This window comes from Oryzias latipes, chromosome 9 (genome assembly GCF_053564925.1).
Source record: "Oryzias latipes strain Hd-rR chromosome 9, Olatipes_Hd-rR_3.1".
Taxonomy (NCBI): domain Eukaryota; kingdom Metazoa; phylum Chordata; class Actinopteri; order Beloniformes; family Adrianichthyidae; genus Oryzias; species Oryzias latipes.
Genome location: NC_136245.1, coordinates 33,860,604 through 33,873,167, shown reverse-complemented (window position 1 = coordinate 33,873,167; position 12,564 = coordinate 33,860,604). Strand labels below are relative to the sequence as shown.

The 12,564-nt window shown below is 47.5% G+C and overlaps 1 protein-coding gene across 1 annotated transcript; it reads left to right on the top strand.

Moving 5' to 3' along the window:
* Positions 1-512: 512 nt before the first annotated feature.
* prlrb (prolactin receptor b) lies at positions 513-12,564 on the top strand. Its single transcript, XM_004072093.5, has 9 exons — positions 513-644; positions 4,934-5,071; positions 6,539-6,671; positions 7,804-7,973; positions 9,938-10,104; positions 10,786-10,927; positions 11,001-11,094; positions 11,196-11,265; positions 11,346-12,564. The coding sequence occupies exons 2-9, from the start codon at positions 5,011-5,013 to the stop codon at positions 12,069-12,071; spliced, it is 1,563 nt and encodes a 520-aa protein (XP_004072141.1). The 5' UTR covers positions 513-644; positions 4,934-5,010; the 3' UTR covers positions 12,072-12,564.

Sequence of the window (12,564 nt, the reverse complement as noted above, 5' to 3'; positions counted from 1 at the left end):
TATAGTAAACCTTAATTTAACCAGGAAATAACACATTAAGATTAAGATTAATAATCTTTTTAAGGCAGGAGGAAACATTAAATTACACTTACAAAACAAATTTAAGCATAAAATAAATGAAAATGACAGCTTATGTTATGTAAAGCAGGAACAGTCCTCCTTCATTCTCAGCCTGGATTCACATTTTTTCAGAGGAATGAGTTTCTTTTCCAACAAGATCCGTAGTTTTCTTAGAAAACTCCATTAATGTGTCGTTCTTCACACACATTAACTTCACACATGACTGCTCGGTCTCACCTGCTTCACCTCTTCAAAGCACTCAGTTTGTCACCTGGAGGGACTCGAACGTGTGACTCCATGTTCAGCGGAAACCGCCGGAGTCAAACCCCAAACAAGGCAGAAAAAGACGTGAGGCATCTCGCTCAGTGCAGAACCTTTGGCTGCTCTCAGGTGGGCAAGCCGTGACGCACACAGGCCCCTCCCCCGGGACTCGGACGGCACCTCCCCGCCCTCCGTCGGAACCCGTCATACCTGAGTGGCGCGCGCCGCGGTTGCCAGGTGCGGCGGGTCTTCCGGAGCGATGTGACGCCGCGGCGGAGACGGACTTTCCGCGCACAGCGACCGGGAGGAGATCTGCCGAAGTGGTGAGTGCCCCTCCGGGTGTTTGTCTGGGGCTGACGGACAAACGAACACGTTCTCCACTTTATCCGCACGCACGGGCGCGCGCGCACACAGCTCTCTCTCTCTCTCTCTCTCTCTCTCCGCTCTTTTTGCGGGACTTCCCTCTGCGCCGGTGTCCCGCCGCCGGTCAGCCGGTGTCACCGGGAGGGTCCTGCACATCCTTTTCAAAATAAATCCACTGTTTCTGAAAATAATAGAAACAAAACAAAAAAATATAGATTTGCATCTATATTTAATATATTCTGGGCTTCATTTGTCCTGAAGTCATCATTGTCAGCATAAAAGTGGAGGATTTGTGTTGATTTGAGTGTGAAAAGCTGCTGTTGACTTCTGCTGAGATGTGTTATTATTACATGGAGCAACGTGGAAACCCAGTTGCCTTGGCGACTGTCTCCAATAATCTTGATGTCTTCTCTGTTTCTGTGCAGGCACATTTAAATGTACAGTTGTAGATAAATAAATACTGTTTAAAAATATGCTTTAATATAAGATGAGATGACAACAGGCGCCGTGTTTGATCATCACTGATGCTTTCACGCTCAGTGGAATCTGTCAATTTGACCTTTTGAGTTTTCTTTTTTTTCTCTTCCCAGAAATAAGGAAATGAGGCTGCAGGTCCCGCCTCCTGCGACAGGTGATCATGTCAGAACTTGTCAGAGCGGGCGGCGGGCGCCGCTCCTAAATGGAGCTGGTAGCCGCTCTGTTCGGTCTGCAGGTCTGCAGAGGGAAGCTCTCACAGGTCTACGGCGTGAAGCATTTCACGGCTGACACCGAGTCAAAAACGACTCGAGTGGGGAGTTTTCTCCCCCAGCTGGTGTGTTTCCACGTGTCCTGAGGGCAGAAAGGCAGCAAGCTTTGAGCCAAAACACTGGAGTCGACATTTCAATGTCATTTTCTGGCATGTTAGGAGGAGGATGTGCTCGTGTTTGTCTTTTTTTTGCTAAAACAGACAGGATTAGGTCAAAACAAGCACAAAATCGTACAGGAAACCCAGTAGGAACACGGTTATGTAACTTGTCCATGAAACAGAACATTTAAAATATATTAAAATACCTCACTTTATTCAGAAAATACCCAAAACATCTTCATATATTAATAAAAAATAATATTTTATATAACAGCTTATATTCAATTGAGAAAAACATCAATTTTCAGCCGTTTCGTTGGTTCTTCTATTGAAGACGCAGACGACGGTTAGCTGTCATTCACTTGACTTGTTCAAAGCACTGCACCCCCCCCCCCCCCCCCCCCCCCCCGGGATGCGGGTCACCTCAGCCGCGGGCGCCGACACGCCTCTGAGGTGGACTGAATGTTTGAAAGGCGCAGCGGCGGAGCACGGATTGAGCCGCGCCGTCCAGACGCTGCTGGTAAAAGTCTGCTCATTCAGATCCTTCAGGGCGTTTCAAGAAAATTCAAGGGACTTGTGGGAACCAAAGTCTGAAATTGACAGATTTTTTGGATAATGTGTTTTTTTGTTTGGACTTTGCACTAAATTGAAAATAATTTTGTTTTGTTGATCATCTTTTGGATTCTGACAGCGATCGCTGGTTGTAGTTTCTGTTTGGTGAACCGTCAACCGTATCTAAGACCTGATGGGCGAGAGCGCGACGTCATCCATGAAAATATGGTTTATTCCAGCTTCGACCAAATCAAGTCAATTCAGTCGCCATTTTTTTTCTTATACAGGCGCCGCCATGTTGGAGCCAGGCGTCGGTACTAAGCAGTGATGGTCCGAGTCGGTCTGAGTCAGTAGCCGTGGTTACATGTGCAAAATATCTTGATGGGACCAATGGTCAGATTAAAATCCAACCGTGTACATGGGATCAGAAAACCTTTTTCAGATTAGAACAAACCTTCACATGGTCTCAGTTTCAGTCAGAATAAATCATGTGGGCATGTGCAGTAGTGTTGAAAATACCGGAAGAGGAAATGAGTCCCGCTGTAAACAAACCTAGCTGCCATATACATTCATGCAGCAGCTCGGCGATATACGAGACGATCTTCCAAACGTGCTTTTATTAATGTGATGAATATTATGAAGCGCCTGTTCGCTCATCATTTTATTTTTAATCCGTGTGGTCGGTGCTTTTTTTGTGAAAGAACGGAGCTGGAAGAAGGGTTAGGAGAGGCTAACACGCGCTAACAACATTTAGCCTTTGATGAACATAAATCCATGGAGGAAATGCTGCAATCTGCATCTTGGCTGCACGTAAATATGTGGGAATAACATCAGCCTTTATTTTGTCGGGACACGACTGGAAACACAAATCCACGTGATTGTTTTAACAGTTTCTAAGGACTGAGCGACATCTCTGCTTTAAAAAGTTTGCTCGTCGCCCCAAAGCCGCTGTGTGTGAGCTGACGGTCAAAGCTCTGCTCGGACACACGGTTCTCCTGAGTCCGGCAGCCGCAAACCCAGAGCGGCAGGACGGATCGCAGTCCGAATTCTCCCACACATAACAAAACAACAAAACACACACGTAACAAAGCATCCTCCCTCCCCTCAAACACAAAGTTATAAACCCGGCTGCTCTGCTCAGAGACACGGTTTGCTCGGTCCACCGAAGCCTTGGCCGTGCAGGGTCCAGACGTCACGGGGCACGAAGCGCTCCTCCCCTGCAACCCCCTCGTGAGGGGTGTAAGAGAGGGGAGAGGCGAAGAGGCCAGCGGAGCGAGGGCGGGGCGAGGGCGGGGTGGCGCTGCGCACCGCCGTTCGGTCCTTTGAGCTCAAAAGCTTTTCTGGAGTGAAACACCGTCTTTGCGTGACGTTAAACCGGAGCAGTAGTGACACACGATCAGAATGAACCGTTTACATGAACAACGATCGGATCAACAATCGGCATAACCACCTATCTCCATCGGAAAGGAATTTTGATCTGAAAGAGTCTGATCGGGGCGGAGTATTCCGAACGGCGTGTTTACATGACGCATGTTTCTTCCGATCAGGCGTTCTTTCCGATTACTTTTGTCCATGTAAACGCAGCTATTGTTTCTATGGGAACCACTCTGACGAATCACGAATAAGCTTGTTGGACACCCCTTGAAATCTGTTTTTAACGTTGGTCGTGGGCGCCAGCAGGCTCCACCTACTTTAATTTAAACATCTGATTGGTCAGTTTGTAACTTAAACTACAGAAAAAAAATAGGAAAAAAGAGCAAGAATGGTTATTCTGACCAGCAGAATGACTGGCTTTCGTGTAGACAGCGGGCACTTCCTGTTTGGAATGCCAGGGGGCGGGGCCACTCAGTACAGATATTATATACAATCGATGGTCAGAAGTGATTCCTGGCAAGCCTGAGTTTCACAGTGAAGATCTGAAATCTTTTTGGAAAAATATGCTATTTTTTTCTGTTTGCTTGTAAAAGCCTTTTACATTTTGAATTGAAGATTCAAACTTTATTGATAGTGTTAAAAAAAACAGCTGAATTCATCCACATAAGTTGAATTTTCTTTATCAAAAGTGAACGTCGTTTCTCTGGGTTTGTGTTTTTTTTGGTTGGTTAGTTTTAAGGTCGCCTGAATCTCAAACACGTGACATGGCTGCCTAAGCGTGACTGAAACCACACACGTGTTTATATGAGATCATAAAATGATCATAAACTGAGAAGTATACCTTTAGGAGCTTTTGGCGTGGTCTGCGGAGGTCCCGCCGGCCGTCTCTTCTCCGGTAACGGCGCCTTCACCTGCAGCCGTTGCTGCAGCAGCGGCGTGTTTGCATGTCATGAAACGGATCCTGAAAGCGCTTTTTCTGTTTTCACCTGAAGCTGAAAAACATGTAAACAGTGGTTTTAATGAGGAATCCTGATGAGTACACAAAAACCATTCATCCCTGACGATGAATGAGGGGAACGTCACTTTTCACGGCTCACCTGTCACATCTAGTTCCTCCGGTTCTGAAAGGAGAACCCTGCAGATGCTGGGATCTGATATGCTTGATGTGAGCACCATAACAAAGCACTTTTGCCAATATTTCCCGCTCATAACCTGCGCCGGCTGCGACAGACTGACGACCTGTCCAGGGTGCCCCCTGCCTTCGCCCACAAGTGGCCGGGATAGGCTCCAGCAGCCCTGTGACCCCGAAAGGGAATAAACGGTAGAAGATGAATGAATGAACGTATGAACCTGCGCCGGGAGAATGTTTCGGCCCCGTTTGTTACCCGGAGTGTCGACGTTCTCCACGTCTGTGGAGGCCTGCATGTGTCGGAACAAACAGTCACGGCTCTCATTTGCTGTTATCTCTGCTTGTTTCAGGTGAAAACAGAAACCAGCGCCGGGCCACCGCTTTTCTGCGGGTTTGTTAAAGGGCAGGTGCAGCCGCCGCCGCCGGGATGAGGGGAGCTCTGGTTCTCGGGGTGCTCCTGCTGCTGTCTGCAGCGGTCTGGTGCCACGGTAGGTCCCGACACTCAGATCGTCTTCTGATTTGTTTTCAAAGCCTTCCCAGTGGTCTTTAAATCAGGATTTGGACAGTTTTGGGCCAAAATCAGAAACTTGCGTTGTTTTCTAGAACATAGTTTCTGCAGAGCGGCAGGAGTTCATTAGAAATGCCCCCCGCCCCCTTCCCTCCCCACTGCTGAGAGTTCTCTGTTTACAGTCTCTCCCACTAGCTTACAGCCCCTCACACCCCCAACCTAACATTAGCGGTGCAACAAAAATGGCAACAACATCAGATCCATCCACACGAGGAAAACAAAGACGTTCATGGATCGGTTTGTCTAACGGTGGATGATTGGAAAGGGGCGGAGCACGGAGCTCGTGGCCCCGCCCAGCACACTTTTTATGTCACAAATATAATCTCTTTCAAACTGGATTTTTTTCTTCTCCTCCCGATTCACGATTTCAATAAAGGAATAATCAGAAATGCAATTTTAGGCTTAGTTTTTTTTACGTATGTCCTCCATCGTCAGAAAAAATGCCGCAAGAACATGTAATAAACGCACAAAACAGCTTTTCTTTAAAAGTCAGATTAAAGGTTAGACCTTCAAAGAGGTCTGTCCTACAGACTGTAGATGTTTTGGGTCGAATCATTTAGATGAGATTGTGTTGAGTTTTTACTACACAGGGATGTAAATGTTTTCATAAATCAATAAATGAGTTTATGTCTTTAGGCTGCTCTCTTTAAAATCAAATGTTTTTTATGGTCAAATCAATTACAAGAGCTCACAAAAAAGGCTTTAAATCTGACTCTTTAAATATGATTAGAAAAGATTTGACTGTTGGAGGATTTCTGACTATTGGTTTAGAAAAAAGTGCAGGTGGTAGAAGAATTTCTCCTTTATCGGTCCTGCCGTTGCTCGTGGTTCCTGCTGCTTTTTTTAGCCATTTATCAGGGAGCACAGCTGCACGTTGCTGTTCTCTCCCACCGACTTTTCTTTGCTTTTCTTTTTCACCGATGGAGAAAAACGGAATCACTTTACAGCCGACCGTCGTCATCACTCACAAGTCTGTGCACATGCGAGGAGAACCGGAGGAGCCGGTTTGGCAGCCCTCCTGCCGGAGACGGGGCTGCGTTCAAGGCCCCACTTTTGCTTTTTTAAGCTGGCAGGCTCGGCTGCAGTTTGTGGGTTTGATGCTGCTGTAAACAAACAGCTGCTGGATCGCAGACGAACAAACCCTTTTAAACAGACGCTAAAAATGCGTCCGAGAGGCCGATCATCCGCTGGCGAGGCGTGGAAATGACACAACATGTTGTGGAAGGAATGCAAATCATGACTGTTCATATTACACAGCTTCATAAATGTCTGCTTTAGTATGTGGAAGTGGCACTCCCTGCCTTTTCTGTGTTGTTTTCCTGTGACTTGTTCTAAAAACTCAGCTGTGACGTTATGAACCCTTCTTTTTTTTCCTTTTGTCGGTCAGACGCATCTCCGCCTGGTAAACCCGCTCTGATTGGCTGCAGATCCCCCGACAAGGAGACGTTTACGTGCTGGTGGACGCCTGGATCTCCGGGAGGCCTGCCGACCGTTCACCGCCTTTACTACCACAGAGCAGAGTTAGTGCGCCGACCACCGCCCTCCCGTTCTCCTGCTAGAGCCTCGGCCTGCAGTTTGTTTGCATTAGCCACCAGATGGCCAATTGAGTTTTAGATAAGTGTGTCCCCCCCGCCACGCCAGCTAATGACACTAAAGACAAGCGAGTGGAAAAGTACCCGGCCCTCCGCTCAGGCCGCGGTGAGCTGAACACATGCTCGCCTCCAACACTCGGGTCACCCATCCGACCTTCGTCGACCTTGGCCTGACTCATGGAAACAGGAGTAAGAAACGAGTGGACGTGTTAAAACGCAGATCAAAGGTTTCTGCAAAAGAGACTTTTCTGACAGGAAGCTGTCAAAGTAAAGCAGACGCAGAAATGTTGGTGTTAAAAATGAAAAATTTAGGCCAGACGTCTCCAAGCCCAGGGCTAAGGACCGGTAGCGGTCTGGAGGACAGTTGGTACTTCAGCAGAAAAAAAAAATGACATTTTTAGTCTGATTCTGAAGGAAGTTTTATTTTGGAAAAACCACTGGATTCTCCCCACCACATCCAAGACACGTGCCGGGTCACTCGGTCGCGTTACTTTTTTTGAAGCTCAAGCTGCTTGAACCGCTAAACCGAGACCCCAAAGCTAACAAAAAAATTAATCTAATAGGAACGTTTCTTTTGGTCGAAAGAGGAAACAGAATAAGAGTCTTCAACTTCAAAATAAAAGAAGAAGAAAAACAGGAGTCTGTACATGAAATAATGCAGAATATTCCACAGTTGGCTGTCTAATGTTACAAGGATGCTGCCAATGCGGCGTCTGACATTATAGCATCGACTTTGACAGTTATGGGTGAAAATCTAGATCCTGGTTTAATGGCTCCTACATCAAATCTAGGGGACAGAAAACGCTGAAATCAGCTGCAGATATTTTAAAAAGGATGAAAATAAACTTTTCTCTCAAAAAAAAAATATTTCTAAAAAATCAGATGCCAACTTCATCCTGGTCCAGGTCGGTTCGGGAAAATATTGTCTGCCGTTAAAGCGGTCCGCAGCCTGAAAGGGTTTAGAAAACGCTGATTTAAAGGATAGATCTGTTTATTTAGGTTTGTCCGGTAAGTTGAAGCTTCCACCTGACACACTTTTCCATGGTTTGGGTGTTCACAGGTCTAAAGTTGTCCGGGAGTGTCCCGACTACACCTCTGGAGGGAGTAACTCCTGCTACTTTGACAAGAGTCAGACCACCCTGTGGGTGGAGTACGAGCTGACCGTGGTGGCCACCAATGCCCTCGGGAACGCCACCTCAGACACCCTGAGTATCGATGTCATGAATGTGGGTGAGTTCTGAGGGGTGGAGGCGGGGCTTATGGTTCTAAAACTGCAGACTCATCAGGCATGCGGCGTGTGACGTACTTATCCCTTGTGCTATCTTGTGGGGTCCAGATGACCCCACAAGATAGCACAAGGGTTAAGGTGTTCACAATGTGCGAGCAGGGAGGGGCTTCTCTTTCAACTGTTAACCAGCGCGTGTCCAGCGGTGTACATCTTGGGAACCTCTCTCCGGGTTTTTTTCTTTCTCAGCTCCATTCCGATAAATGAAAGACTCTGTCGTCGAAAATCGTCCGAACACAAACCGCAGTTCTTGATTTCCCTCTTCGCGATCCTGTTTGTAACGGTCGACCTGGTTTAAATTTAACGGTGCGTTTTGTACGTAGATTCTGAAAATGGTCTTCAAAATGTGCGTATCTGCACATGAATGCCAGACTTCTGAAGTCCAAAATGGCCGCTTTCGTAGACTTTTGATAGAAAGTGGCCGTTGTGATGTTGAAAAACCTAACAAAGACTAAACACAGAAAAGATGGGGGAAAGAAATCAAATGAAGCCACGCTGAAGCTGCGTTTTCCTGGTCTGCAGTTTCGCTTTTCTGCCGTTCTGTCCGGAGAAAAACAAGCCTGAAACTTTGACCTCGCCCACAGAGGTCCTCTTCTTAAATTAGAAATCAACACAGCGGAGAATTACCTGCACAGGCCGAGCTAATGATTGTCTAGGTTTTATTGGCGGCATAACTATCTTGGGTTCAGTGAAGGATGGAAAAGTACTGAGCTGCTGAAAGGCGGCGTGGACGAGATAAAAGGTCCAGCCTAACGCTGGTTGTTTGTTGTTCCGGTGGTTCTGGAGATCAGGAACCTTCCTTTAGTTCTGTCTTCTCTTTCAGGTTATAAATGTTTAATCTGGAGGGATTTGAAAACGTTTTAGGGTTTATCTTTATTGGGATTCAGGGAAGGGGGCGTGTCCTTGGCGGTAATTGGTTTTTATAGGCCAAAGATGACTTGGTACAAAGATTGACCCAAACATCTCCCAACGTTCTCAATGACAGAGGAGAAGGTCCAACAGCCTGTCAGTCCACCTTAACTGGGACTGATCTGCTGTTCTGGAGGAATTCAGTCTTCTTGGCTGCTTCCACGCCGCTGCAGCATTGACCCTCAGTCGTAGTTAGAACCCTCTGCAGCAGCGTTCTGGACAACCTGGAGCCGTTCTAGAGATTTACTCTTTACTTAAACGTGTGAAGATGGAGTTGCAGTGATCAAGACGAGGAGATATAAAAGCGTGGATGAGCATCTCCATCTCAGGACACAATTGGACTCAGTTTGGTGATGTTTTTTAGATGATAAAAAAAGAACCAACAAGTGACCCGACATGAGAGTCAAGGGATAAAACCGGGTCTAGAGTCACCCAGAGGTTCCTGACAGACAGGAAGCAAGTGGACCGAACCACTGGACTATCTGGGGGAGGAGCACAGACTCGGACCTCAGTTTTGGCTTCATTTAGTCGGAAAAAGTTGTTATTCATCCAGACACCTGCGTAAAATCAGTATATTAAAATCATCGTCTCCACGTGGTTTAAATATTTCGGTTTTGGTCCAGCTGGGCTCCGGTTTTAACAAGTCTCAACTAGTCAACCGACAAATGTGTTTCCTCTTTTCCGCATGTCCACGAAAGTTAAATATAAATGATCTTTTTGTGAAAACCGATGATATGTTGGAACGGTTTGTTCTTTTTCACCAAAAGTTGCAGCAAAGAGAGATAAAAGTCTCAACATATTTTTTCTTTTTTCTTTCTTTTTTCTAACTTGTCCTGTCCAACAGCTGGGCAGACAGATGAGAGCTGAGTCTCAATAAAAGTCTCAACATATTGATGGATCATAAAGCAGCTTTGAAGCTAAAGCGTTTCCTTTCAGTGTCGCTTCACTCTGATGTTTTAAATCTGGTCTGACGGGTGTTTGTCCCCCCCCCGGTCGACAGTGCGGCCGTACCCCCCCAAAAACGTCGTCCTCCAGGTGAAGCAGAGCAACGACAACCCCTACCTGTTCATCGGCTGGCAGAGCCCCCTGAACAAAACCAAGACGTACGGATGGGTCACCATCAAATACCAGCTGAGAGTCCGACCGGAGAAAAGCAAAGAATGGAAGGTGGGTTTTCAAAATAAAACGCTTTAGTGGAGCCAAGAAAGCAGGACTTTTTTGTTAATGTTGTTGTTTTTTTTCCCATATATGTGGTGCTAAACGGATGTTTTTAAAAAGTTCTTCTCAGTTAATGTCATTTGTGCAGAGCTTCTTTAATTCTACTTCAATATTGTTCATATTTCTTCAGTCTTATCTACTTTTTTATTAAATGACATTATTTGTGCATGTTTATGTCAGGTATGTGTAGCTTTTTGCGCTCATACTGTGACTGTCTAATTAAATTCAATTAAATGATATTAAATTTGACCCCTCCCCTGGGGGAGCAGTGAGCTGCAGACACAGCCGCGCTCAGGAACCATTTGGTGGATTTACCCCCCCCAATCCAACCCCTTAATGCTGAGTGTCAAGCACAGAGGCATTGGGTCCCATTTTTAAAGTCTTTGGTATGACTCGGCCTGGGTTTGAACCCACGACCTTCTCAGGGCGGACACTCCAACCACAAGGCCACTGAGCTGGTTAATGGTTCATATGAACACTGACAATAAAGGTTTAAATTAGAGATTTAAAGATAGTTCTACTTCCAGGCTGAAGCCAAGCAGATTTCAAAGAGTTTGATGAAGCCCCAGAGATGCCCTTCGTTCTTTTTTGTCTGACCTGAATTTCCCTGAACTCTTTTTTTTCTTTCAGATCTACGACACTGACTTGCAGAGGAACTTCAGTCTGCACACGGTTGACCCCAGGGTGACCTATGAGGTGGAGGTACGCTGCGCCCTGGACCACAGCACCTGGAGCGAGTGGAGCTCCACCGCCTCCTTAAAGATCCCCGGCAGTAGGTCCACGACGCCCCTCATTGAGTGCCGAGGAGACGCCGCCGCCCTCTAAACAGTGTTTTGAACCCTCAGGCTCTCAGAAGGACAGACTCTTGTGGGTCCTGATGCTGGTCTCTCTGATTCCACTGTTGACCGCCGTCTGTGCCTTGGTTGTAAAGAGGAATTCGTAAGAACCTGATGATCTTTAGACGCTTTATATGCTGTAAAATAGAGGTAGTTATGGATATAGATCGATAGAAGTGCCGCTAATGACCTGCCGTTCCTCAGGGTGAAGCAGTGCCTCCTGCCTCCTGTTCCCGGTCCAAAGATAATTGGAGTAGATCCCAGACTTCTCAAGGTAAGACCGAGTTTTTGGAAGATCTCCAGAACATTCAGAACCGCTCCTTTTGCTCACTGTGGATGAATTCTTCCTCCCAGAGCGGGAGAGCTGAAGATGTGGTCAGCGCTCTATTCGGCAACCAGAAGTTGGCGAACATGAAGGCGAGGACGGAGGAGATGGAAGAGTTCATAAGCGTGTCGGACAGCAGGGACTGGCTCCTACCGGACGAACGCCTGTCTGAGAAGGTGAGGAGCCTGATCATCCCCAACGGCTTCGTCTTCGGCGCCAAAACCCAGAGCTTCGAGTTGGAAAAGGCTGCGGACGGCAAGGAGGATCCCGTCTTCGACAGGAGCTCGTCTCGACCCGGGGACGGCAGGACGCCGCTCCCGCCGGCGCCTGAGCTTCAGAGTCTGAGCGCAAGCCAAGATGCTGCCTCAAGGAGCGCCGGGCAGTGCCCCGCCCACAGCTACGTGGACATTCCCACGCCCGAGGACTGCCGGACGCCGGCGACCCCGGACGACTACAGCAGAGTGAAAGGCGTGCACGGCGAGGATGTCCTCCTGGAAGAAGAGAGGGTCCCGCCGTGCCCGGACGCTCAGATCCAGCTGGCCAACGTGGCGAGCGACTACAGCAGGGTGGCAGAGGTGAACAGTGACGCCACAGTGCTCCTGCAGAACCTCCCCGTCTGCAAGGAGAGGCAGCATCATGATGCGGGATGGACTGTTGGCAAAAAACCAGAGCCTCCTGGGACTGAGGTCAGCACAGGATCGTCCACACAGCTGGTCGGCAGCGGATACGTGGACTCTGTGCCAAATTTCTGTTAAGTGATCCGTCGTCATGACGACAAATGCCACACGTGGATTTTCTTTATTAGCTTTTGATCAGCGATGGACTTGGTTGGATAAAGACGTTCATGGATGACGCTCAGAGTGGAATTCATCATTTATGTTGCATCAATACGAATAGAAGTGACGGAGGATCCTCCGGCTCCTCCCTCCGTCACGCCGAAGAAGCCGGACGGCTCACCAGCTGATCTAGCCGTCTGATTGGTTTCGATGTTTTTGTGTTGCTCATAATCACCAGATTGTCGTGGCGTTTTCAGCGTTTGCTTTAAAGTTAAGCTGCAGAGGCGGGAGCTGGTGGTGGAACGTCCAACTGCTGGCACGTTCGTACGACGCCACAGCCGCTCCTCTTCACTCCTGACCGTGGTAAGCTCGTGATGTTACTTCTACAGGTATGCCGGGCTTTTGCCTTGGGTTTGGAAGGCCCTGCTTTTCCCTTTGAACAAACTTGTGGGTGATTAAACTCTCAAATCCA